Source organism: Stigmatopora nigra, chromosome 1 (assembly GCF_051989575.1).
Source record: "Stigmatopora nigra isolate UIUO_SnigA chromosome 1, RoL_Snig_1.1, whole genome shotgun sequence".
NCBI classification, from domain to species: domain Eukaryota; kingdom Metazoa; phylum Chordata; class Actinopteri; order Syngnathiformes; family Syngnathidae; genus Stigmatopora; species Stigmatopora nigra.
The window spans coordinates 5,155,869-5,183,616 of record NC_135508.1 but is presented as its reverse complement, the minus strand read 5'-3'; the positions used below and the strand labels follow the sequence as shown (position 1 = coordinate 5,183,616).

General features: G+C 38.3%; 2 protein-coding genes across 23 annotated transcripts in view; both read right to left on the bottom strand.

The window, feature by feature from the left end:
• Nucleotides 1–107: 107 nt before the first annotated feature.
• On the bottom strand, nt 108–10,395 carry pgd (phosphogluconate dehydrogenase). The gene is made up of 13 exons (XM_077727314.1): nt 10,295–10,395; nt 9,889–9,964; nt 8,801–8,980; nt 8,666–8,731; nt 8,465–8,583; nt 7,743–7,812; nt 7,537–7,671; nt 6,453–6,642; nt 4,218–4,348; nt 2,605–2,738; nt 1,884–1,983; nt 704–826; nt 108–463 (listed from the first exon to the last, which is right to left on the bottom strand). The coding sequence occupies exons 1-13, from the start codon at nt 10,300–10,302 to the stop codon at nt 344–346; spliced, it is 1,452 nt and encodes a 483-aa protein (XP_077583440.1). The 5' UTR covers nt 10,303–10,395; the 3' UTR covers nt 108–343.
• An 861-nt stretch (nt 10,396–11,256) lies between these two features.
• kif1b (kinesin family member 1B) overlaps nt 11,257–27,748 on the bottom strand; it is a 61,298-nt gene continuing 44,806 nt past the window's right edge. For 7 of the 22 annotated variants that reach the window (XM_077731940.1, XM_077731967.1, XM_077731959.1 and 4 more), the window contains 25 exons: nt 27,334–27,585; nt 25,688–25,806; nt 25,463–25,548; nt 25,161–25,290; nt 24,855–25,008; nt 24,375–24,465; nt 24,180–24,298; nt 24,035–24,090; nt 23,705–23,905; nt 22,603–22,711; nt 22,292–22,358; nt 21,721–21,805; nt 21,444–21,549; nt 20,725–20,751; nt 19,193–19,307; nt 18,972–19,105; nt 18,031–18,092; nt 17,795–17,940; nt 17,099–17,359; nt 16,454–16,525; nt 16,264–16,385; nt 16,031–16,183; nt 15,720–15,912; nt 14,834–14,952; nt 11,257–14,763 (listed from right to left, as the gene is read on the bottom strand). In XM_077731940.1, the coding sequence (XP_077588066.1) occupies nt 14,721–14,763; nt 14,834–14,952; nt 15,720–15,912; nt 16,031–16,183; nt 16,264–16,385; nt 16,454–16,525; nt 17,099–17,359; nt 17,795–17,940; nt 18,031–18,092; nt 18,972–19,105; nt 19,193–19,307; nt 20,725–20,751; nt 21,444–21,549; nt 21,721–21,805; nt 22,292–22,358; nt 22,603–22,711; nt 23,705–23,905; nt 24,035–24,090; nt 24,180–24,298; nt 24,375–24,465; nt 24,855–25,008; nt 25,161–25,290; nt 25,463–25,548; nt 25,688–25,806; nt 27,334–27,585 (3,022 nt within the window). In that variant the 3' untranslated portion in view covers nt 11,257–14,720. Of the gene's footprint in view, nt 14,764–14,829; nt 14,953–15,719; nt 15,913–16,030; nt 16,184–16,263; nt 16,386–16,453; nt 16,526–17,098; nt 17,360–17,794; nt 17,941–18,030; nt 18,093–18,971; nt 19,106–19,192; nt 19,308–20,724; nt 20,752–21,443; nt 21,550–21,720; nt 21,806–22,291; nt 22,359–22,602; nt 22,712–23,704; nt 23,906–24,034; nt 24,091–24,179; nt 24,299–24,374; nt 24,466–24,854; nt 25,009–25,160; nt 25,291–25,462; nt 25,549–25,687; nt 25,807–27,333; nt 27,586–27,748 lie in introns of those variants that run through there. The other 15 variants (XM_077732008.1, XM_077732024.1, XM_077732076.1 and 12 more) reach the window with 7 other exon arrangements.

The following is a 27,748-nucleotide window of genomic DNA, read 5'->3' as shown; positions in this document are numbered from 1 at the left end:
CTACTGAAGGCCTAGGTTTGAAATGTAGGACTTGTTTGTTGTCACCCTATTTATAAAAGCAGACACAAACACGGGGGAATCCTGCGAGTAAGGAGTATTCAAGCTAATTATAAAGGGATTGAAATCTTTATTTAGCCTAGTAAAGTACAGAGCAACGCTTCAGCTTAAATCCAGTGTTAACGTTCCGGACTCAGTCCTTAACCTAGCAATGTAGGGGACAAACACATTTACCAATCTATGCTTGGAAAAAGAAGAAGCACCACAGTCAAAATGTTGTGGTTTTATACTGGCGGAATGTGCCTTTTATCATGATCTTCTTTTATTTCGTCTGCTGCACTTCTCGCTACGCGTTGTAGGAGGAAGACGAGACGTTTCCGCCATGGCCCGTCCAGTTAGTGTGGATATAGCGGCCAGGCTGGGTCAGCAGCTCGTATGTGTGAGCCCCGAAGTAATCTCTCTGAGCCTGAACACAACACAAAACCACACCTTAGGTATACACACCTAAACCAAGGCCTAATTTCAGGTCAAATTAACCCATTAACGTCAAAGAATGTTGAAACGGACGCCGAAAACATACAAAATGAAGAATAGGAATAACAAATTTTGCATGACGTTGTACTATTTAACTAAAACTTTGCAAAATTCATATGAGCATTGACCTAAAATACCTTTGTAAACTGAATTTTATGGTTTTATGTGCTACCTGAAGTAGGTTAGCGGGCAGCATTTGGTGTCTGTAGCCATCGTAGAAGGACAGAGCAGTAGTGAAACATGGCATGGGGATGCCGTGCTGGACGCCTGTGCTGACTGCTCGACGCCATGAGTCCTGAAAATCGATTCACAAAGCCTGGTGTGATTATTAACGCAAAAAAAAAATCAATGTTACAGTATAAAAAAACAGCTATCCCTTTCATAAAGTCTATACTAGCCGCAAGAAGATTGGCAATGATTTTAAGCCAGGGGTGGGCAAACTTTTCGGCCCGGGAGCCACATTGACTTTAAAAATTTGACAGATGGGCCGGGTCAGCACAAGATACGATAACATATAAAAAAGTGCATCCGTTAACAGTACATATGAAAATATAAACAGAAAGAAAGGATTTAAGTATGAACATACTTATCACTCATCATTAAAGTAAAAAGTATAAAGTACAAAGTCAAGTAAAAAGTATAAAGTACAAAGTAAAGTAAAAAGCATAAAGTACAAAGTCAAGTATAAAGTACAAAGTAAAGTAAAAAGTATAAAGTACAAAGTAAAGTAAAAAGTATAAAGTACAAAGTAAAGTAAAAATTATCAAGTACAAAGTAAAGTAAAAAGTATAAAGTACAAAATAAAACGTATGAAGTACAAACTAAAGTAAAAAGTACAAACTAAAGTAAAAAGTATAAAGTACAAAGTAAAGTAAAAAGTATAAAGTACAAAGTAAAAAGTATAAAGTACAAAGTAAAGTAAAAAGTATAAAGTACAAAGTAAAGTAAATAGTATAAAGTACAAAGTAAAGTAAAAAGTATAAAGTATTAAGTAAAGTAAAAAGTACAAAGTACAAACTAAAGTAAAAAGGAATGTATTAAGAAATATTAAAATGTCATTTAAAAAAAGATAGAGGGACTGTAAAATACGAAAAACAAATAAGAGTGGACAGAGCTACTGCCACTGGCTTCCGCGTGACGGCGCCATCTTGGGAAAAAATAAATAAAAAACATTATTTGGGCAACGTCGGCGGGCCAGATTAAAAAGCCTAGTGGGCCATAGAGTGCCAATGTGTGTTCTAAGCGTAAACGGTCTTGCGTCACTGGAAACTTGATGTAGAAGAGAGGAAATTGCTGTTGAGGTGAGTACGTCTTTGTCAACGGCGTGATTGCGGAATGGTGCTTCCTCATACCTGACACTCGTGCACGGCGTCGCTGAAGAAAGAGTCCAACAACAAGTTCTGCAGCTCCGCGTCTCTGTCGAACGCCTCTTTAATTTTGCCCAGAAAGACGCTGTGGGGGGAAGAGGAAAGACGAGACTCAGTGAGGTTGAGCAATGAATTCAGGGAATGTTGTTAAATCACACTTATGTCGACAATAGCACCGTATACGCCAGAGGTGTCCAAACTTTTTGCAAAGAGGGCCAGATTTGGTAAGGTGAAAATGTGTGCGGGCCGACTATTTAGCCTGACATTCTTTGAACCATTAACATTAAATACAAATTAACCTTTTGGGATTTTTTTTTTTTAATTACAAATGGCATACTTTTACTTTTACATTTTTTTTTTTACATTTAGGTTTTTACCGAAATCACAAACCACAAAAAATTAAGAAAACTATCAAGGATATCTAAGTTCATGTGAAACATCACATATTATTCACTATTATATGCTCACTGTAGGAACAGTGCTGAAAACAAAACAATGATCACTGCATATTCAAACTGTGATTTTGACCATCACAAAAAAAAAAATGAACTCATGTATTTTATACTGTGGTCAAAAGTGCTGGCGGGCCGTGTATTATTGATTTCATGATAGAGGCAACAGGCCGGTAAAAATTTGTCCACGGGCCTTAATTGGCCCGCGGGCCGGACTTTGGACATGTCTGGTATACGCGGTCCGGTTGCAGTACCTGCGAATGATACAGCCACCTCTCCACATGAGAGCGATGGCGCCGTAGTTGAGGGACCAGCCGAATTCCTTGGCGGCCTGGCGAAGTAGCATGAAGCCTTGAGCGTATGAGATGATTTTGGAGGCGTACAGGGCCTGGAAATAAAAAGAAAACAACAGTTATCCCAAAAAATTTAAACTTGAAAGAATTAATTAAAACAAAATGTCATCAAATGGCAAAAGAAGAGGAAAATACATTCATTTAAATGAGATAAATTTGTTTTTCTCTGGCAAATTTGTTGGTTTAAGTCTTTGGCTGCCATTGCGATTTATGCGTCTGGATAAATTGAAATGGAGGTTTTGTTTATTTCTTTTTCATCATTGTCTGATGTTGTTGAGACCATTTCCCAACCAGATATCGCCTTATTAGCGTTCACCTTATGACATCTAATATTTACAATGAATATTTTTTTCAGGAAAAATGAACTTTTTGGAGTTTTATAAGCCAAAAAGAAGTCCAGTAATTAAAATCATCTTTCATTTCCATTAGAAAAGGCATTTTGCTGAAGGTGGGTTTTTCTTCAAGCGAGGGAAAGATGGCAGCATGTAAACATTACTTTACATTTCTACAGAGCATAGCACTAATTTAATTGTTTTTGTTGCCATCTGGTGCATTTTTTGCTATTTAGGCCTGTCATTAACAATGTTCCCTCAAATTTTTCGTTGGTCTGGGCAGAAAGACAACCTCCCTGAGCGCACTGAGTAGCAGTGTGAGTGACATCATCATTGCTCGCTATGGGCACACCAGTATCACACCTGGTATAAACAGGTGCATGTCAATGTTCCCTCTAATTTTTCATGTAAAACATGCTGTAAAACACAAAAAACATAAGAGTGGACAGAGCTACTACCACTGGCTGTCGCGTAATCAGCGCCATAATGGGGAAAGGCTGTGCTTCTCAATTATTTTCTGTTAGGCCCCCCCTAACAAGAAGAAAACTATTCGCGCGCCCCCCATGCCCCCCACTTCCCACCGTGACTATAAATAAAATCATTTTATAAAATTGTTATAAGTACAACATTTTATCCTTATTAACATTAAAGAAAAGGAAAAAAAGATAGAAATATAGTCAAACTTACAAAGAATAACTTTATTAAATCTTGTTTTAAGTCTGCAACAGAAAAGATTTTAAGTGCATCAATGCCTGAAATTAAAAATAAATGATAGCGCCACTGCCAGCTACTGTAGTGGATGCGCAATTACACTTTATACTAGTACGGCCAAATAAAATCCTGTTTCCCAGGGTTACACCCCCCCCCCCCCAGGTATCGCACCACGCCCCCCCCCCCCCCCCCCAGGGGGGCGCGCCCCACTATTTGAGAAGCACTGGGGAAAGGGTTAAAAAATAAAAATAAAAAAATAAAAAAAAGTTTGGATTTTATTTACTACGCGCCATTTGATTGCTGCTGCGCAGAGAAGACGAGAGTAGTGCGCTATTATAAATGGAATGGGCATTTATAGTTATTTTTTTTAAACAATATCAATTGATTAAGTGAGTAATAATTGATGCGGTTTATTTTCTCATGGCTGTGGCTAACAGAGTGCGGGTTTCCTATGAATTGATAGTTTTGTACCTTCCTGATGTCTTCTAGGAAGGCCTCCTTATTGCCACTGAAACTGACCCCTGTCGGCCCCGCCAGGCTGCAGCTGGCCTCCACCCTCTCGTCCTTGAGTGAGGACAGACACCGAGCGAAGACGGCTTCACCTGACGAACATGGGAACATAAGATGGAAATGCAGGACAAGGAAGTTATTTCAATTTCCTCTCATCTTGCAAAACAGGTTATTGAGGAAGCAGGATATGGAGGAATAGAGTGTGGTGAAACACCTGTGGTAATGTCTAATTGCGTTTCCGCCACAAAAAAAAAAAAATCTATTGCAGTAGTTGAAGTTTTAATACAAGCGACCCAATGCAGGCACGTCAAAATAAGTCAAATCCTAGACTATGGGGAAAAATGTTAAATATTCATACCCAGCAAAAGTGTCTGGAAAGCCTGCAGAAGTTTGGAAAACCTTGGTTAAAATGTTAAAAATAAACAGGGCAAAATGTTAAAAATATACCCAGCAAAAGTGTCTGGAAAGCCTGTAGTAGTTTTGGAAAAATATCAGTAAAAATGCTAAAAATGAACAGGCCAAAATGTTAAAAATATACCCGGCAAAAGTGTCTGAAAAGCCAGCAGAAGTTTTGAAAAAACTCAGTAAAAATGTTAAGAATAAACAGGACAAAATGTTAAATACATATACCCAGCAAAAGTGTATGAAAGCCTGCAGTCGTTTTGAAAAACTTTGGTCAAAATGATTAAAAAAAACCTGAGAAAATGATTAATATATACTCAGCAAAAGTGTCTGGAAAGTCTGCAGAAGTTTTGAAAAACTTCGGTCAAAATGTTTAAAAAAATGGGCAAAATGATTAATATATACTCAGCAAAAGCACCTGGAAAGCCTGGAGAAGTTTTGAAAAACCTTGGTCAAAATGTTAAAAATAAACAGGGCAAAATGTTTAATATTTATAACCAGCAAAAGTGTCTGAAAAGCCTGCAGTAGTTTTGAAAAAACATTGGTAAAAATGTTAAAAACGAAAAGGCCAAAATGTTAGAGATATACCTAGAAAAAGTGTCTAGAAAGCCTACAGTAGTTTTGAAAAACTTCGGTCAAAATGTTAAAAAAAAAACTGGGCAAAATGTTAATAAAAACAATTGGAAAAATGTAAAAAATAAAAAAAGGGCAAAAAGTAAAAAAATATACCCAGCAAAAGTGTCTGAAAAACCTGCTGCAGTTTTGGGAAAAACATTGGTAGAAATGTTAAAAATAAACAGAGCAAAATGTTAAATATATACCCAGCAAAAGTGTCTGAAAAGCCCACAGAACCTTTGGAAAACCTCGGTCAAATTGTTTAAATTGGAAATAATTCCCTTACTTTTCGTAGTTACCCGTTTTTTTAAATTTTAACATTCATGTGTAACTCCCCATTTTGAAATATTATGTAGCCAAACAGCAGACTGCAGCAACAAGGCTAGGCACTTTAAACAAGAGTTCATTGTTTTACTGCTCCATTTTCCATTTTCTTTTAAACACACGTGCAGGGATGTCAAATGACGGAATTTCAAAGCACAGTGCAGCTTTTATAGAAAAGTATGCCATGGAACATATCGATTAGGAATGGACAGATCTGTTAGGGAGCACTCCTTCGTATTCTCAACAAACATTCTGCTTTCTAACCTTGCCTCGAGTCAGCTGTGAGCCTAACAAATCCCACTTATGTCACCTGAGATGAGCAGACTGCTAGAAAAGCCTTCAATCTTCTTAAGCACAGACATAAATCAAGCTTGTTGCTTGAAAACGGCTCACTAACCTCCTCTAAAAACAATCGGGAGTGTGAGTATATTTTTCTGCAACTACCGTATTTTCACGACTATAAGGCGCACTTAAAAGTCTTAAATTTTCTCCAAAATAGACAGTGCGCCTTATAATACAGTGCACCTTATAATACAGTGCGCCTTATATATGGAAAAAATGTCATTCATTGAGGGTGCGCCTTATAATGTGGTGCGCCTTATAGTCGTGAAAATACGGTAGTTACGAGTTGCCAGATATTGAATTGTCACAGAAAGTAAAATCAAAGTTCAAGAATATCGCCATCTTTCATTATATCTTTGAATCATCTCCTTGGGACTTTTTTTTTTAAATAAATGTTACATCCTGATAGGTTTGTTTGTTCACTACATGTTGAAACAAGTGTGACATCACACTATTCGGCAATGAATGACTTAGCAACTAAATCAAAAGAAAAGGAACTAACTACTTCCTTACCGATCAAGGTTACAGGAGTGCCGTATTCCAAGGCTGAAATAGCAGTCCACTTCCCAGTGCCTTTTTGTCCCGCACTGTCACGAATCTTGGGCAACAGATGTGTATCGTCGGCGTCTCGAAACTTGAGGATGTTAGCGGTGATTTCGATTAGAAACGAGTCCAGCTCGGTTTTGTTCCACTCGTCAAAAGCCTGAGGGGTTAAGGACACAAACGGGTGGGTTAAGAGTGATCAAGGTCAATGAAATTGCACACTTAAAGCCAATGTTTTGTCTAATTTTTCATTGGTCTGGGCAGAAAGACAACCTCCCTGAGCGCATTGAGTAGCACTGTGAGCGATATCATCATTGCTTGCTAAGGGTACACCAGTATCACACCTGCATACCTGTCAACTTGTACGTTTTACACGTATTTTATACGTTTTTTTAACATTTCAAATCATGTAAGCCGTACACCGACTTTTGTACGGGGAAAATTAAAAAAAAAAATCGCCAATATTTATGAAAACCGATTTCAACAAGACCGTTTTGGCCAAAATCCACATCGTTTTCGTAGGCTGGTAGCCAACGACGCTACTGTCATCGATCGTTACTATTGTCAGGGTATACCAGCAAAAATGATCCTCAATCATATGTATTTTTTTAGCGGTGCGTACGGTAATATCGACAAAGGATAACATGCGCATGCGTAGATATACATAGAGTAAATATCGTGGAAGCAAGCATGGAGGAGCCACCTAGTAAGAAACGAGTTACCGCGAGTAAACATGCGTCGTACAGTGTTTGTACGTTTTTTGGGGGGTTTATAAGGGGACTCAATCATTTATAAGGGCAGTTAACGGCAGAGATTGACAGGTATGATGTTCCCTCTAATTTTTCATGCAAAACATGCTGTAAAACACGGAAAACATAAGAGTGGACAGAGCTACTGCCATTGGCTGCCGTGTAAACTGCGCCATCATGGGGAAAGGGGTCAAAAAATGGTTTGGATTTTATTTACTGCGCGCCATATGATTGCTGCTGCGCAGAGAAGACGAGAGTAGTGCGCAATTGTGCACAACTTAGAGGGAACATTGCGTAAAGCTCACCTTGGCCATCTCGTCATGGTCCATTTGGAGTATGTCCTTCATGAGGTGATAGGCCTCGCAAATCAGTTGCATGTCACCATACTCGATGCCATTGTGAACCATTTTGACAAAATGACCGGCACCCTCGTCTCCTACCTGTGAAGGAAGGACGTTCAATTCACAACAATGGTGGCTTGACACGCAGAAGTCAAGTAGGGGACACTTACCCAATCGCAGCACGGCTCTCCTGTTCCCACCTTGGCAGCGATGCTCTGGAAAATTCCTTTTATGTGAGGCCTTTCAAAATGAAGAGCATGAAGAAGGAATTAATTGTAAAATAACGTCAGATGGTCCATTTCAATGCAGTATTCGAGTACTTTGAGCTCAACTACAAAATTGTGCTCCTCCTTAGTAAACATGGAGCAATTTTCCATAGCTTCAATGCTGGTCAGTATCTTTTTTGAGTACAATGTAGACCAGACATAGCCGCAATAAAATCGAAAAAGTGTAGCGTCACCCCTATAACATTTTTTCCCCTTTAGTATTGAGTCCTAGTAGCAAAAGTAGCTTCTTCAAGGATTTTCACATTTTTATGAACTGCAAAACAATTTTAAAAAAAATTAATAGCGGGGAAAAATAGCAATAATCGAGGGATTACTGTATTTGCAATGCTAGAAAAGCTAAAATAACACGAATGACAATAAAGCGTAAATTTCGTGACCGGACGTTTCGTCGCCGGACATTTGGTAACCTTTTGGTCGCCGGTCAAATGTACTTAGATATTAAACTGTCTCTCTTGGATATTAAACTCTCTCATGAATATAATTTTGAGAGCTGGCTTCAACAGTAAACTCCACCATTTGACCGGCAACCAAAATGGACCAAAAGACCGGCGACCAAACGTCCGAGCACCATAAATTCAGTAAAATCTGCGTAACGCATGTCTCACCAAGCCTCCGGGTGTCCTCCCGGCATGAGAGAGGGTCCGTAGCGTGCCCCCTCCTCACCACCGCTGACTCCACTTCCCACAAAGAGCAAGTTCTTCTCTTTGAGACTCTTACAGCGTCGCTGTGTGAAAACAAAACGTTACAGAAGCACCTTAAGAGAATCCTCACTTGCTAGCATACCTTAGCAAAAACATCCTGCTTACCGTTGTGTCGTTGTATTCCGAGTTGCCACCGTCGATGATAATATCTCCCGTCTCGAGGAGGGGAACCTGACCACAGACGACATAGGTCAACAAAACGTAGAATTTGGGAACCATTCAAATGCGGGTGACACTGACCAGTTTGTCAATGAAGTCGTCCACTGCCTGTCCGGCCTTGACCAGTAGAACGATCCTCCTGGGCTTCTTCAGCTTGGACACCATGTCTTCAAGTGACTCGGCGCCAATTACCTTGGAGCCCTTTGCCTCGTTTTGAAGGAAGTCATGCACCTTAGACACAGTGCGGTTGTAGGCGCACACCTATACAGTAGACAAAAGGATTGTTATTTTCTTTGTTACAAAATCATTGCAATTTCACACAAGTGGATTTTTCCGGTTTCTGTGCTGTGCTGAAATCTTTGTTTGCTGTTGACAATGAACCAGAACAGCTATAAAAAAAACAACTTTTTATGCTGACGTCAAATTAATTTGGCAAAAATGTGGAACTTTTAAGGTTATTCAATGAATTTTTTGACCTATCAAAACATGTTTTGCAGTGTTTTGCAAACAAAAAAATCAATAAAATGAAAAAGGGTTTTTTTTAAAGAGGGTTTTATTGTGAAAAATATTTTTTCAGTAATCCCTCGTTTGCTGTGTACTGCAAAAAACCCAAAAATATGAAAAAAAACGAAATATAGGAAATACATTTTAATCTTATTAAACTTTTCCTTGTTTCTGTTGTTATGGTATTTTGATCTTTTGAATTTGTTTAGTACGCAAATTCATTCAAAATGTTATTTTGTACCCTTTTCATTGGGATAATTTATTAAAACACACTTGAATTACATTCATAAGTTATCATTTTTATTTAAAAAAACATTAATACCAATAATCATCCATCTTCATTTATAATGAAATAGTTTTAGGATAATTGAAAAACGAATATGATGGCAAGGATTTGACTTCTCTGTAAATAATAATTTTACTAAGAAAGGTCTTGATTGCGAAATTTTGCAAAAATCAGTGAAAAATATGACAAGCAACATAAAAAATACAAATAGGTTTTTGCACACTTTTACTGTAGCACACTTAATTTAGTTAGTTAGTTAGTTAGTTAGTAAATGAATCTAGTAGTTGTGGCACTTTAAATGGTCAGAATAATCTACCAATACATTGACGACTTTAAATATTATTTAAAAAAATAGTTAAAAATGACAAAAAGAACTTACGACGAAGCCATGGTCATTCATGTTCATGATGAGGTTCTGGCCCATGACGGCCAAACCAATGAGTGCGATATCTGCTCTGTGAGAAGCATAAAACAAAATAAAAAACGATAAATGACAAATTATGTGCTAAAATTATCGAGTCATTTTTTTCCCCCAGAAATAGCAACAACTACCCAGATAATAAATATTCGCTCAATGAAATGCAGTGGGGTCCTAATGCTTGTCAAGGAAGTGATTTCACCAAATTTCATCTCATGTACTTCGACAATGACTAGCAAACAAGCTAACACTTAGCTTTGAAGCATATTAAATAAAGTAAAAGTACTGGAAAATCACTTCAATATTTATGTCGCCATAACATAAAATTATGTTTATTAAACTAGGGAAAATACTGCGGAGAACTTACTCAGGCATTGTGCTCAGTCGGCGTGTAATTTCCAAATGACACTCAACTTCCTCGTTCTGCTCTCAGCTGGTTGACGACATCCCACTCAGGCTGTCATCCAATCAAATCTCCTCAAACCGAGGGACGAGGCAAGACGATGACTGTGATTGGTCTAAAATGCTGAGCAGAGTTAGGACTTCTGCTATTGGCCAATGTGGTCATCACACATTACGCAAGTGGGTGTCGTTCCATTTTTTTACATAAACCAATGTGGGACGTGATTCAAATGTTTTCCCCTTAACAATTCAGTCATGCATCTTTTGTAAATAATTATTAAAAAAGAAAAGATTGGCGTATTTAGTTGTCAACGTTCACAAAATTTTCAATCATTTATAAATGCATTAAATATTTTTTCATTTAGAAAAGTAATGATAAGTGCCGCTATGTATAAATACATATGTACACATTTATAAATACACGTATTACTACCTCTATTTTGGCATAAAATCCTGCGTGTTATCATTACTTTTACAAAATTATTATTTTTTGTCCCAAAAGCCCCATCTAGTTAATATTCAACCTTTTTTAAATCACACATATATAAAAAATATAAATATATATAAATAAAAATATTTATAAATATATATATATATATAAATAAATAAAAATATATAAATAAATAAAAATATATAAATAAATAAAAATATTTATAAATATATATATATATATAAATAAATAAAAATATATAAATAAATAAAAATATATAAATAATAAAAATATATAAATAAATAAAAAAATATAAATCAATAAAAATATATAAATAAATATATATAAATAAACATAAATTCATGTAAATCACGTTTTTAGTCCAATATTATTTTGTCACAAATGACATTCCATCGAAGTAAGAGATTCCTCCATCCAAATGATTTTGTGGAACCCAAGCACACGCACGGCACCCCCACAACAAGACAGAGATCACATAATCTTGCCAGTTTGCACGTTTATTGTTTTCTCATTCACTAGACAGACCAATGGTGCAAGGGGTTACCGTACAGTTATTAGGATAGGATATCTGCATGACACATCTATGCTATACAGCGAATGGATTATAATTATTACAAATACAGTAAACATATTTACATTTGAATTGAAGCTCCATACGACACAGATATTTACAAAATAAGTATGGAAACGAAAACAATGTACAGAATCGATGTTTGCTTTTTTTCTACAAGAATTCTAACATTTGGTGATACCATAGAATTGACCCATAATCGTCAGAAGGGGGGGTTGTTAGGGGTTGTTTTCTTTAAAAGGCATCAACGGAAACGTGTCCAGGTGAAAACAAAAGCACAAAAAACACTAACACATTGGTCATTTTCGATTTCATGAGCTACTTTATATTAGAATCCCTGATATATGCAAAAAAAATAGAGACCTAATATGATTTCAATTCCCCATAGCTGGCTAGTTTGAATAGTGCGTAAATATGCTTGCAGACTTTCAGCTGAAAATCTTTCTGACAGGGAAATAAAGTAATTACCAATGAATCAAAATGTCCCCAAACAAGAAACAGTTAGCTTCATTTTGGTTCTTTAATTCCCTGGAAATCCACACATCTCAATTCATCCCACTTCATTTGGTTCAAGCGTAACTACACTGAGCAGATTTAGTTCAGTTAGTTCAATGTTTTTCTGTAAATATGTGCAAAGACCTGCAAACTAATATGAACATTGCAAATAATGAATACACAACGCAAAGTAAGAGAAAACGCTGCAAATGAGCCATACGGGTGGGAAAATAAGTGCTCTGACATCCCTTAAATTTCATAAGTTGACCAACAGGATGACTGACCTGTTAGACAACGATTTGTTGATGTTAGAAATGAGAATAATAGCAAATTTGTCTTCTCTGTTCTTCTTCATTTCATACATAATCAAAATGTACAAAAGGGGAAACTCATGGTTGGCTGGCCAGAGTCTAAATTCACCCTTCTGTACCTTTAATTTCAATCTTAAATCTTGAAACAGAGAAGCCAAAATTGAAATACAGTGTTCCCTCGCTACTTCGCGGTTCAGCTATCGCGGACTCAGAGCTTTGCAGATTTTTTTTGGGGAAAAAAAATACAAATATTACATTGAAACAACATATTTTACAGTTGTTTTTGTTATAACATGAATTTCACTCCCTCTACCTGTATTCTATATGGTGTACTGTATACAGGGGGGTTAAATAATAAAAAAAATTGGAATTAAATTCAAATTAAGCATTTTTGAAGGGGAATCCCTACTTCGCGGAAATTCACTTATCGCGGGTGGTCCCGGTCCTCATTAACCGCGATAAGCGAGGGAACACTGTACTAAACCAGTCATGAACAGAGCAACTATTTTCAAACAACAATCCAATGACTAAAGTACCTGTATATACTACGTTTTCCCTTAAAATATATCATCTTTCAAATAACCCTTTTTTATGTAACAGCCATCCAGTGTACGTAGCCTTGATATGTGCTTTGCTTGCTTTAGTGTACACATGCAATAAAAGGTTAAAAGACTAATGCAGCTAAGTTTAAAAAAATAGAGACAAATGCCCTGTTACATTGTATAGAAAACATCCTTATTAAGTCATTGAAAGCCTGGTAAGAAACAAAAATTAAGGGCAACTGAAAAATAGCAACTTCTAGACTGGAGAAGACAAGGTGAATAGAACACATGGTGTTGACACAGTGACATTGAGTGTTAGTGTAGTAATGCAATTTTAAACATGTAAATCAGGGGTGTCAAACATACGGCCCGCGGGCCAGATCCGGCCTGTCTGGTGGTTTGGTACGGCCCGGGGAAGAAAGTTGCATTGTATTAAAAAAAATATGACTTTTCTTTAGAATGTGTAGTTCTTGTATTATCCGCTAGGGGGTGCAGTGTTTTAGTACGTACAGACAACATGAATTGACATTTATTTATGTTTTTATGTTATTCTCTTGTTCATAATTTATTGTTCATAATGTAAAAGGAAAATTCTGTTAATAAACCTTTTGATAATGTACTCATTCTTTGCACTAATTATTAGTATTAGTGACTAATACAATGGAAAAAAAGTGGGCTTATTGTTAGTTCTATGTAATTTTGCAATGAGTTTACTGGTCCGGCCCGCTTGATCTCAAATTAAGCTGTATTCGCCCCGCAGACCAAAGGGAGTTTGACACCCATGATGTAAATGCTTACAACCAGAAAACAGGGGGTTCAGTTTACGTACGTACAAGAGCATGAATTATTGGGATTTACATAAATCCACATTTTGTGAACTCGTGTTTGCGACGTAAAATTGCGCAAAGGAATTGAGATATGCTGAGTCATGTTACCAGAGTGGGGAAGGGATTTTACTCTTGGATTGGAATGAAATGGGATTTTTTCAGAGTGAAAATCCAACCCCAATTCATGTTCTTGTACAAAATGTGTGCATTGGGGAGTGGGGAACCTATTTTGCATAATGGGCATTTTGAGTGAATATAATTTTTAAAATGATAATTTTTTTAGCATTTTTTTGTACAAGCAGTCGTATACTATACACGTGTATAGATATATATAGATATATTTTTTCTGTTTTTCTGTTTTTTATTATTTTTTAAACGGTTCCCTACCCCAACATTGCACTTTAAACCTCACATATTATTCATATATTCTATCATTCTGCCCATGTGAAGTTACAAATATGCAGCTGACCTCACCATCACCCTGTTATCCCATAGTGAGGTGTCCTTGCAGTGGGGTTTATGTACTGTACATGGGTTTTAAGTTGGTTTGTTTTCTAAAGGCAATTCAGTAGCAGGCCAAAGCGTCTTCTTATGTTAGGACGACGGTTGAATCCTGAAACAACTCGTATGGAAAATGTCAACATTAGCAGCAGTTGTTCTGGAGCATGTGTTGCTTTTTTTTTGCTTTGAACAGATGCATTTCTTAGAAATATGATAAATATGTATCCCTTCATCTTTGAATCCCATTTTTTTTCTCTCCCAGTAAGCAAATAGGGTGTTCTCCTGAGGACAATTGCAGTGACCATGCAATAATAAAAGCAAAAAAAAAATCACAGAGTGACAAATAACACTGGGAGACATTTTCACATGTGATTTTCCAACAGAAAACGAGTGAGCCGAGAAACACTTTCGGCAGAATCGTGCACACGAGAAGAAGACTATCACGACATGCTACTAGTTAGGGACTCGGCGTCAGTGGGTTGACGATAAAGCTGGACAAAATGTGACTTTGTCATAAGATGAAGCGAAACAAAAAGCTGAAGGATTAAAGAAGACCGAAATCGCAAGAAAGAGACATAAGCCACAAGTCTACTTACAAGAGAAAACTGTCAAGAACCACAAAGATTAATAGATATTATTAACATGGTATGTTCAAAGGCGGTTTGGAAAGAATGGACCTCGTGGGTGTTTACTTCAGTTCTTGATGAGGCCGCTACGCCTCCTCGCCAACTTGGACCTGGGTAGGAGGCATTGAGGAAATTAGATTACGTGGTTTGAATGCCGTAGTTGCCAAAAAGTGTGCCTACCTTATCGTTCCAGCGAGCAGAGGGTTAAACGCGTAGAGCCAGTCATTCATATCTTTCTCATTGTTGGCCTGTAGGAGGATACCTCGATGCTTTGTACACACAGCAAATGTGTTGGGTGTCTGATATGGAAAAAAAGAGTTTTTGTTCACATTTTTGCTGCATAATTACTTAATATTTCAGTTCTATACGTATTTTGCGAATGTATACCGTATTTTCACGTCTATAAGGCGCACTTAAGTCTTAAATTTTCTCCAAAATAGACAGGGCGTCTTATAATCCAGTGCGCTTTATATATGGACCAAAAATAAACGATAAAATAAAATAAATCAGTCGATAGGGTACACTATTCTCTACAGCTCTCACAACTACTGCAAGCAGCCCCTGAATCGACTATTTTCCCATAGAAAAAGTACTGTGCAGTTACTGTTGGGTTATGTAGTTATTTTGTCAATACACCCAATGGATTGTGGCCTGAAGACCGGCATCAACACAGCTTTACGGAGCATGGGCGTTAGCTACTAGCTAGCTACTATTTGCAAATGGATTGTGGCCTGGCGATCGGCATCAACACAGCTTTACGAAGCAACTTTGATGGATTTGTGGGTGATGATGACGCGAGTACATTGTAAAATGGCTAAATTAAGTACAACCGAACTCATTTTTGCTTCCATTGCCTTTTTAAAAACGTGTTTTTAGCCTGTGGGTGTAGCGTGTATGTTTTGTATTCCCATGCCTGGCTGCGTCTATAAAAACGGTGCATCCTTTGTGTGTGTAAAATACAGAAATAGCACTCGTTCCTGACACTGCGGCTAAAAATATGATGCACCATATAGTCGTGAAAATACGGTACCTAAATAAGTTGTTAATATGGAACTTTTAGGTGGACCTTAAGCATAGCCTGCTGGTCTTCACTGTATTCTACTTGCGCTGTGGAAAGGTTGAGGACCCCTCGTTCCACCGGATCCTTGTCAGTGTTGTAGATGAAGACGTAAGGTCGACGAACAACTACAAAATGCTTCACCCACGAGTTAGAGCGTGGTTCCATGAAGCTTAGGAAGCCCTTCTTGGACACAACAGATCTAAAACAAAGTTAATTTCTCAGTTAACGCTTTTATCTTAAAGTAATTTCTCAAGTTGCTACAATGAAACACTTTCTATGTATCGTGCATTTAGTCAAGGAAACGTGGCAGCACTCACCCCGGTCTCATTTCTTCTATATCAGGCACTAAGTTGAGGAACTCGTTCTTCCCAGCACGGGCTAGGTATGACACCTCAAGGCTAGGAACCATGGGAAAGTTTTCATAGTCCGAGCAGGATGGACTGGACGCACGGGAACAATTTTCTGGAGTCCTTGGGCAGAAGTACACACGTTAAAAGAAAAATTAAAAAGCAGTGGTCAAGGTCAGTAAGCCACAGGCTCAATGACTCACTTCTGTTCTACAGAGCCGCAACGAGAATCTGAGAGAGAAGGACAGGTGGAGGAAGGGGTGAGTGTGGCGCTGCTGAAGCTTGTCATCGATAGGTCACGTCCGATGGGAGAGATGTCAGAGAGCTAAGAAGGGAAATGGACGTTGAAGGCAGTGCATTCAAAGTGACATTGGGGTTGTCACGGTCTCTCACCTTGCAGTCACTAATGCTGTTCACCAACTGGTTGTATTCGTTGTTGAAGGTATGAGTCATGAGATGGAGGCACTACATGGGAAAGAAAGTGACAATTACGAACACAAACCTAAAAGCAGGGGTCGGGAACCTTTTTGACGAAGAGAGCCACAAAAAAAATTATATTTTCTAATGTTGTTCCTTGTGAGGCATACTACAAATTTAAAAGTCAAAATACATACATGGAAACGAGTGCCTTATCATTTTTTTTGTAATTTCACCCCTTTTAAAGTGGAAAAAAATGAATATTTTTAACAAATATTCTTATGCTGTTGCTAATCAATGAGAGGAGGTATTCCAGAAGAGTCTACTGCAAAAAAAAAGAATATTAAAGCAGTTCTAGATGTAGTATCTCAGTTCTGTCACCAGCAGTTTCCATATTTTAGCTCACAGGTTAGCAAAGAGCCAGATGCACTCATCAAAAGAGCCACATGTGGCTCCTGAGCCATAGGTTCCCTACTCCTGCCCTTAAGGTTCAGGTATTGTACGAAATGTAGTAATGACTAGAATACTACAACGACACTGTACAAAAGTAAAAGAATGGAGGAAATTCCTACAAACGGCCATTGACAATCTTGCTGTGTTTGCGACTTTTCCGTCACTCACCTTAGTGGCCAGCTCCTTCTCACGATCCACTAGGCTTTCGATGTCAGCAGAGTCATAGCCGCTACTCTCACTGGGCGTGATGGCACTCTCAAATGTGGTGCTGGAGATTTGCGAGGAAATGGAGGTGGAAGTGGATAGGGTGCCCGAACTCAAGCTTGGAGACAAAAACTCGCTGAGGGACTTTGTTGTTGGCGTTGATCCCATAGGGGACGTTTCTCCCAATTTGTCTCTGAGCAGGAGGAGGTGGCGGGTCTTTTCCACCTGGACAGGTGGAGGGAAGGAAAATGTGTTTCAAAGACTTGAACTATGGCACAGTGTTCCCTCGCTACTTTGCGGTTCAGTCACCGCGGACTCAAAGCTTCGCGGATTTTTTGGGGAAAAAAAATACAAATATTACATTGAAACAACATATTTTACAGGTTTTTTGTTATAACATGAATTTCACTCTCTCTACACGTATTCTATATGGTGTACTGTATACAGGGGGGTAAAAAATAAATACAATAAAATGAAAAAAAATATATATATATATTTTTTTTGGAATTAAATTCAAATTAACCATTTTTGAAGGGGAATCCCTACTTCGCGGAAATTCACTTATTGCGGGTGGTCCCGGTCCCCATTAACCGCGATAAGCGAGGGAACACTGTACTGTCATCCGGAGGGTAGATGGGATTTGAAAACAATGTAGAGTACCTCATGTAGCTGCTCCATTTTCTCCAGCTCCCATTGATGTTCCAGGATGAGACTGTCTCCCCTTGGCCTCCAACCAGCCAAGTTCTCCTCCCCACGCACATACGCCACTGAAGTGTCCAAGACCTTCCTCCTTCGACGCTGCATTCCTGCAAACCAGGAGAAACAATGATCATGAGAATACAGAAAGGCTTGTTAGATTTGGAAAAAAATTCATGGTGCTTGTGCACCAATGTCACCTGGACTTCCAGAATCGGACATCTTGCATAAACTCAACTCGTAGATTCCAGTGACACGGTTGCTGAGGAAACAGAGCAGATAAGTTAGTAAACTGCATTTCTCATGATCGAGTGGTTTGGTGGTTTTCAAACACAATCTAGTCCAGCTGCTGCCTTCTGGTAGAAGCTACAGGTCTCACAAAGTATGGACAAATAGGCTTAAGGACAGTTTTTTCCACATCTATCAGGACTCTAAACTTGCGGTAGCACGGCACACAATCCCTTCTGTGTAATAACTTCGGGGTGAGGTAACATGAAAATATGTTGGGCAGTGATCTGACTCCTACTGGCTGACTGAAGGTAAGTGAAAGACAGTGAGAGGTCAGTAATCCATTCGGGGGTGATGCGATGTATCCATAACGGCAGAATGCCAAATTACGAGTCTGAAATGATCACTTATTTGGGTCTTTTGCCGAGAAAACGCACCTTATGGAGAAGCACTACCAATTTTGTCAAACGCAGTTTCTGGGTATGATGACAATTAGGCTTTTGTCGGGTCAATGATGATGACAAAGCCTATGTCCGATTATTATTATTAAACCTTGTCAAAATGCACAGGACATCTATTGCCATCTGGGCCGGCCAATGAGTTAAAAATGATGAAAAATTTATTTCACCCATTTTTGCTCCATTTTGTCCCCCTCTCACTTGAAATTGATTGGGCATCTATCCACAACAACGGCAACCAAAACGTTGAAAAATATCACAGCAGTGTTGGCTTGATCATGTTACTGGTATCTTAATCTAGTGAAAGGTCACTGCCGGTCATCCTAGAACAAATTTTATTACATTTCATCTATCATGCTGCTGATGTACATTGCCTCTACTACCAAAATGTCAATTATTCTTTTGCTTAGGCTGATTGGTGACATTAGTTCTATTTTTGTGTGCTGCTGTCTTACCAATCAGGGGTTTTAGAATACCCACTCCCGAAAAGGTTCCTGAGAGAACGGGGAGGGGAAATCTTTGCATCTCGGGAGTAGAAAACCATGCAGATGTCCTTGGTGATGATGGCAGGCTGGATGCAGTGGTCAAGCTGTGAAAAGTAGATGTGTAGTATTTATAAGAATGAGGCAAGTATAGAGATAATTTCATGATACCAGACATAAGAGCAGTGACAGACCTCCAGATAAGCTGATAGCGTCATATAGATCTTCTCTCCATAAGGAGTGACTCGATTTAGAAGGAGGGAGTTGTGCAACGAGCTGTCCCAAACTGCCTCAAAGCGGTAGAAGGTTCTACAGGAGATGAAAATCAAAACAGTTGGGAAAAATACAAGGATAACTCCCCTTGGTTTAAACTGGTGTGGGCACAAGGAAAGTGTTTATGCTTTAAATAAAGCTCAAAGGGGAAGAAGGAGGGGTGTGAAGACTTACAGAAACTAATGTTGTGCAGTGAAACATTTCTAAGGTGTTTTATATGCTCAAACCATGATGTAAGAAATAAATTGTATTGGAAGTTCAACAACACAAGAAAAATAGTAATATTGTGTTTGAAGGAGTGGCAAGGTTTCAGAGTAATGTTTCACACCGTGACCGGACGTTTGGTCACCGGTCTTTTGGTCCCTTTTGGTCGCCGGTCAAATGTACTTAGATATTAAACTCTCTCTCTTAGATATGAAACTCTCTCTCTTAGATATGAAACTCTCTCTCTTAGATATGAAACTCTCTCTCTTAGATATGAAACTCTCTCTCTTAGATATGAAACTCTCTCTCTTAGATATGAAACTCTCTCTCTTAGATATTAAACTCTCTCTCTCTCTGAGATATTAAACTCTCCCTCTCTTAGATATTAAACTCTCCCTCTCTTAGATATTAAACTCTCTCTCATGAATATAATTTTGAGAGCTGGTTTCAACAGTAAACTCTCTGTCACCATTTGACCGGCAACCAAAAGGGACCAAAAGACTGGAGACCAAACGCCCGAGCACCGTTTGACATAGTCTGAAGGGTGACAAGAGTTTCACATTTTGCACTTATGACTTATATAGGGAAACTCAAGTTTTGAAGCTCTAGTAGTGAAACAGTGTATTTTTTCATGATTAGCAGAATGTGGGTCAGGAAGGCACATAAAGACGTCTTTTGTCTGACATAATGGAAAGCTGGCCAGGTTCCCCAATTTTGCTTAAAAGGCTAAAGTAGCAAGATTGTAACTATATATGCAAAGAAAAGATTTTGCATCCAAAATGATCATCAGATAGAGTATATGTATTAATATTTTAGTGCCAAAAAAGCACCCCCATGGGATTTAAAACCAAGGGGAGAAACAAAATAGTATTAAAAGATTGATTGATAGTATTGATTTTGCATATATTTGCCTATAAATGTGTATAATTATATAAGTCAGCGCTCAAATAAAAAATGCATTAGTTTCCAAGTAGGGAAAATGACAGAAAATCATCTTGTTAAAAGTATAACTAAATTTTAGACAAAAAAATGAAAGCATTTATCACAATGAACGAGTGTAATTTACTGCATATCAGGGTGTGTGACTTGAAGTATTTCTCTCACCAGTAAATGGGCCACAATAAAAAGCACAGGCAACACACAAGCATACACACAGACTATTTAGGTGCTCCATTCTATAAGACTACTTTACTAAAGAGAGACAACGTTCTTTCACTGAAGGAACCTTATGTTCTCCGGTTACTAGTACCTATCAATATCTTTATCAATAGACAGCCTGAGCACAATCAAGAGTCCAGCAGCAGCAGGAGGAGGAACAAATGCACAAGAAAAGAAAAGAGAGGATGGAGCAAATCAATGGTCATGCACTGATTCCAAAACATACAATACAACCAAACATAAGCAGTAAAATACAAAGGACGGCAATTGTAAAATTACACTTCAATATGTTTTAAACCAGGGGTGTCAGACTCCCTTTGGTCTGCGGGCCGAATACAGTTTATTTTGAGATCAAGCGGGCCGGATCAATAAACTCATTGCAAAATTACATAGAACTAACAATAAGTCCACTTTTTTTCCTTTGTATTAGTCACTAATACTAATAATTAGTGCAAAAAATGAGTAAATTATCAAAATGTTTATGAAAAGAATTTTCCTTTTACATTATGAACAATATATTACGAACAAGAGAATAACATAAGAACATAAATAAATGTCATGTACATTTATGTCTGCACGTACTAAAACACTGCGCCCCCTAGCGGATAATACAAGAACTACACATTTTAAAGAAAATTCTTTTTTTTTTTGTTTATACAATGCAGCTTTCTTCCCCGGGCCGTACCAAACCACCAGACGGGCCGGATCCGGCCCGCGGGCCGTATGTTTGACACCCATGTTTTAAACTGTGCTGTACATAGAAGAACATTTGATACTTTTTTTTACTTAAACTGCATGTCCTGAATTTACCTGTTGGAATTGTGGGACGATTTAATATTCTTGGCAGAAATGATGTTAAGTGACAAGACGGCATCAGCAGCACGTTCGTCCACTTCGGCTTTGCTCCTGATACGACCTGTTGGGACAGTGTATGGACCACTGGATCAAATTCACTGCTCTCTCCAAATCTCTTATGTATTTGTTACAGGCAGTTGCTGTGAAATCAGCTTGTTTTATTAGCTTTATGTGTTTTTTTATTTATTTTCCTGACCAATGAAAAACTATAGCCCGTTAATGTGCTCCTCACCTACAACCAGTTCGCGTACATCTTTCCAGTGGAGCTCGCTACCCTTTTCGTGGATGAGAGTCACAGTGATACGGCGCTGGATCCCCTAGAGCAGAAGGTGATAATGGTGAAAAGATCAGTTACTTTGAATGAAAACTTTAATCCAAGGGTGTCAACTTAATATCACGTCGGCTGGACCATTTTAAATAATATTTAGATTTTTTTTAATAAATGGATTAAATGAACTGGATTAAAAGCCCCGAATATTCAGTTTTTTATAGATCTAAAACAATGTTTATTACAGCTTTTTTTTAATATATTTTTTTAGATTTTTGAACTAAAAACAGAAAAAAAATTGATAAAAAATAACAATGATTGATTTAAAAGGGGGAAAATCAGGAAATGTAACATACATCTATACTCTTCATTTTAATTTGATCCTAAAACAGAAAGTCGGCACTCATGATTTACTTTCCCGGGCCACACAAAATGATGCGGAGGGCCAGATTTGTCCCCCGGGCCGCCACTTTGACACATGTGCCTTAATCATTAAAATGCTAATTCACGTGCAAAGACCGTGAATCGCTAATACCTGGTGCAGCAGGTATGTTCCATGGCAAGGCATTGCCGCACTGTGATCCACTATAGCTGGTATGTATCTGTAAAGTAACAAGAATAACATGAGCACACAATGATAGTTGCAAAACAAATGTATAGTTAGGTCTGCATACAAAGAATATGCTTGAAAATAGATTGTGACTGTTACAACTTTGACTTCTAACTAACAGTCACATTTAAGAGTGAACTTTTCTATACGTATGAAACACAACAATGTGACAATGTATCCTTTTAAATCCAAACTACACAATACAGTGTAAAAATAAAATATATAAATGTACTCACTCTCCAGTGGGTTCCAGTTCACTGATCTCAAACCAGACAAGGAGGTCATACTTGCTGACGCACTGGCCCAGGTTGGACTTGGTGATCGTATTCAACTTGGTGGCTGGGACTGATACATAAACAAAACTTAAGTAAATATTAAAATCCTACAAAAGGGTAAAGTGATACTAATGTTGGCATATTAGGTAATCAAGAAAAATCCATTTATATAGCACTTTTAAAGAATACTAGATGTTGTATAAGGACAAAAACAATAAAAAAAGGTTCAGGCACCCCCTTGTGAACATCCCACAACCAACAGGGTATGCCCCATACAGACCACCATGGATCCAAGTAGTAAATTGGATACTTCATAGATTATGATGGATCTACGTGGGGTCAACTGAGATATTGGCCATTACAATAACTTTATAGAGCTACTTTGTAAAGGTTAACTCAATAAATTGGTCAGATACATCACTGACATAAAGAAAGAAAACATTAGACTTGCAATGAAGTCATTGTCCAAACATCAATATAATTTGTTGCGGTTATCCTAATGAAAGCCACAGAGGTGTGGGAGACCAATCGCAACTATCTTCATCCTCCAGATTAAATATCCTACGAATAAAATCTTTGAAAATAAAAAATAAACAAACAACTTTCAATGCATGATTTTGGATTCTGTAAAGAAGCTAAGCTAAGTTTAAACCATTGATCTCAGAAACTTACTAAGAGGTGGACATGCTAACCAGTTAACAACTGTGAGGGATGAAGATATTAATGAAAAAACATTCCTCATCTTACATGATTCTCATAGCAATAAAAAAACTAACCCTAATCCCACTACAGGAGCTACACCAAAGCTGAAATTATAAAGGCTAACATTATTTTAGTGCTAAGATAAAGGAAATGCAACAAATTGTCTTATGTTTAGGGAAAAAAAGAGAAAAAGAAAAGGAAAGTAAGAGAAGCAAAATGAATAAAAAGCTGCAGCACAATGCGTGAGACCTCACAATACTGCAGGGACATTTGCAAATCTGCAGCGATAAAGCAAAGCTCTAGTCTAAATCACCAAACAGATGGCCACAATCTAAACTATTCAACTGTCCACTGTACCGACCGTGGTGCCTGGGTACGACAAACACGGGGTCGTGGAGCACTGAAAGGAAGGGGAAGTGAGATAGCTGTTCAGCTTCATCCTCCAGGCTGGCCACAGCAGACGAGGCCAAGGCATTGGCGTGCTCGGACAGGGTGTCCAGCACTTTGCCGTTCATGTAACCACTCATCAGATAGCGTAGCAACTCTATCTTACGAGTATGGTCTGAGGTTGCAATCCGAAGGAAGCGAAAAATAAAAGAAAAGTGGAAGGAAATATGAAGCATGCCGATATGACAAATGATTGACCGTTGAGAGGTTTCAAAATAAGATAACATGCAAGTAAAAGCTTTACCAGGTTTAGATAGTGGCATTGGAATGGGATAATATTTCCTGGATGTTGTTGGAGGACTGTAGGGGAGAAAATAGAAAGACTTGAAAGCACAGAAAAACGGACATTTTATTTAAACGGGAATGGTTTCAATTCTTTTGACACCCACCTGATGAGGTCCTGGCCATGAAGATGTAACGGATGTGTCTGGTAGTGGCCGAACACTTCGAACACGATGGGTTTGGTCTTTATGTATTCGATAAAGGACTCGGTCACCTCCACTGAAATCTGCTCAGACAGTCATTGAAAAGAAGTTGGGTGTGTGTTCAGTGTCATATACCATTCTCACTGTAAAAGTACTCACGTTTTGGACATGATAAAATCCCAACGGTGTGCCTTTGCCGGTGTTTTTCAAGGGCTCCGTGGAAAACGCTTCATCATGACGATGCAAGAAACTAAAGAAGCAGTTGCATGTCAGAGCAACACTTTCACACAAACTTACAGGCGAGTAGCCAAGGAAAATTAATTACTAGTTACAACGGTACCCGGACATTTCGTCGACGGACAGTGTCCGGTCGACCGACTGTGCGCCGACTAAGTGTCAGGGGACAAAACACCCGGGGACGAAACATCCGGGACGAAACGTCCGGGGGACGAAACGTCCGGGGGGGCGAAACGTCCGGGGACAAAGTGTCCGGGGACGAAGTGTCCGTCGACTAAATGTCCGGTCACGGTTACAACTGTCAATGCTTTTCAATAGCTTCACATTTATTTGATAAATAAATGGAGAGTTGGGGTACTATTATTAATAAAAATATATTTATTGTGATTAGTAAGGACTTACTTGAACTGGCAGAAGATATCCGCATATTCAGGCGGAACACCAGTGGTCTGGAGTACTGTCACACGGAAGGTGAAGGTGCTGCCTATCTCTAGCTGGCCTGCTAGCGAATCACCACAAGGAAGCTTACTCTCTGGAATTTTTCCCAGTTTGAGTTCTGGTAGAAGAAAGAACCGAGTTTAGCACAAAGCTTGTGTTTAGCCATTTTAAATTCTCACATAACATGTCCAGATACTTTAACATAAACATCACTAGAGTACAAAAGCAAAATCTATTATCTACTATGGGATAAAGGTCTGGCATCCATACCCATATCATTAATTCTGTTGACCTCCTCTAATGGGGTGTTGACCTCTGAACTCTGACCCTGACCCTCCACAATACGTAACTCTTCCAACGATAAACCCGAGTGGGTCATTGCTGTGGATGGAAAATCATTCTGATTGGATGACAAGACAAAAGAGAGAGGAGAAATTAACATTGGACAGAAAGATTAGTGAGCCACCACACCTACTCCATTTACTTTTTTAACGACAAAAATCCAGACAATGCAGGAGCAAGTAGTGATTTTAAAATCTTTTAGGCGCTAACTAAAAAAAATAATGTCTTACTTTCTTAAAGTAGTCATCGTCAAAGGAGATCTTGGCGGTCCCAGACTGTCGGACCCCAGACCCATAGTCAGGGGCTTCCTCATCAGCTACAAAAACACATGATTTTATCAGGATTTTTTCTATCTATTTATTTTTTGACACAAAATTTGCACAGTATGTTAATCAAGCAGAATTCAGCACACATATTTAAGCATACTAGTTAAGAAATCCTTATTTATGACTCACCAGCTATGGCTTGAACCCCCACACGCAAGAATCCTCGCACGTCACCTTTCTCTGTTACTATGGCAACACGATGAACCAATGGAACAGGGTATAGCAGGTTGCTCAGGTACACAAAAGCTCTGTAGGTGAACATAAAATAAAAGTACATAAACAAAAAATATGCTACATTTGGTGTATTTATTCAACTGTCTAGAATCTAGAATGTGTCGTACATTCCTTTTTAAAAACTTATCTACAGATTCCATGGTTTTATTTAACGATTTTCAACAATATTTTAAAAATATGACCACAACTTCCACTATTTGTTATCACAATTTGACACAGGATTAATACAGCAGGGAAGGTTGTAAAAAAATGTTGTTTTTTAAACCCTGACATATTTTTAGCACATATTATCTGTGCTCATGCCAAGGACTCCCAAGGCAAGTGGCAGTGGAGCGTAATCAATCTGCAGAATGTCTGATGTCATGACAACGCAGATTATGTCAACTCTGCTCTGGGAAATATCCCACTGTCTCATTATTGGATACCTAGTTGCACATCAAAAACTGTGACGCAGCACAAATTTATCTGTCATAATACATTCCAAACTAAAAGGTAACCAATGCTAAATGTTGAAATTAAGCACTGTTAATATCTACAACATGAACACAAAGATGTTAAAATAAACAGAAAACAAAACCAGGATTCAAATCAGGTTAAGGGGATAATTAAAGTAAATAAAAACAAAATGACAGAAATGTGGTCAAGGAACAGTTAAGTTAATACACTGAGTGTTACCATGGTGTTAAGGCCAGACACGTCACAGTGGGAAAGGGAGGATTGTATACAAAAAATAAATGAAATTAAAATAAAATAAATTTAAAAAAAGGATGGGGGGGCTTAGTACTTTCCCTGAAAAGTGAGTTTTACGCAGCTTGAGTGGTGTAACTAATCATAATCCATTCCGTCTATCCAGATTCAATTTATCTCTGCAAGTTGTTATGAATGCCATTGCGTTCTTCATATAATCAATTTGGAGGATAAATGAAAAATATCAAAGTATCTTATCTCTCTTCTTGTGTTTGTCACCTAAACCTAAGCAACAAAAATTTGTGACTGGACGTGTGGTCGCCGGTCTTTTGGTCGCCGGTCAAATGAACTTAGATATTAAACAGTACTTAGATATTAAACTCTCTCTTTCTCTCTTAGATATTAAACTCTGTCATGAAAATAATTTTGAGAGCTGATTTCAACGGTACTTAGATATTAAACAGTACTTAGATATTAAACAGCACTTAGATATTAAACAGCAGTTAAATATGAAACAGTACTTAGATATTGAACAGTAATTAGATATTAAACAGCACTTAGATATTAAACAGTACTTAGATATTAAACAGTACTTAGATATTAAACAGTACTTAGATATTAAACTCTCTCTCTCTTAGATATTAAATTCTCTCTCATGAATATATTTTTGAGAGATGGTTTCAACAGTAAACTCTCTGTCACCATTTGATCGGGGACCAAAAGGGACCAAAAGACCGGGGACCAAATGTCCGAACACCCAAAAATATGGTATAAGCTAACCAAGGCAGCAAGTGTTTGATGTGCTAGCCTTAATATGCATGACACGGAAAAGCCAGCCAGGCCCAGTCACCAACCTTCCCACCAGGATGAACCAGGGGGAGCGGTCATAGAAGGGGTCCTGGCCATCGCTGAAGATATCCGAACCCTCCTCCGTGCCGGCGTCTGAGCTGGTATCATCCACAAAGGCCTCGTCGTCCATCAAGTCAGACGTCTCGCTCTGCCGCTCGTCTGCTAACTCGGTGATCTCAGAGTCGGTGGTTGAGAAAGTGGGCGAAGGCGTGCGTTCGGTCAGATGCTCGTTTACGCAACCGTTGAAGATAGGGGAGCTGAGAGGCGAGTTGGATGGGAAAATTGGCACCAAGCAAAAGCCAGTTAAAACGTAATGGACATTTGAAATGGAATGTTTCAAGATGAGAGACAATTAGTCATATAAACCTTTGTGCTATGTACTCCCACCAACATAAGAACTCTTGGCACGCATTGCCATAA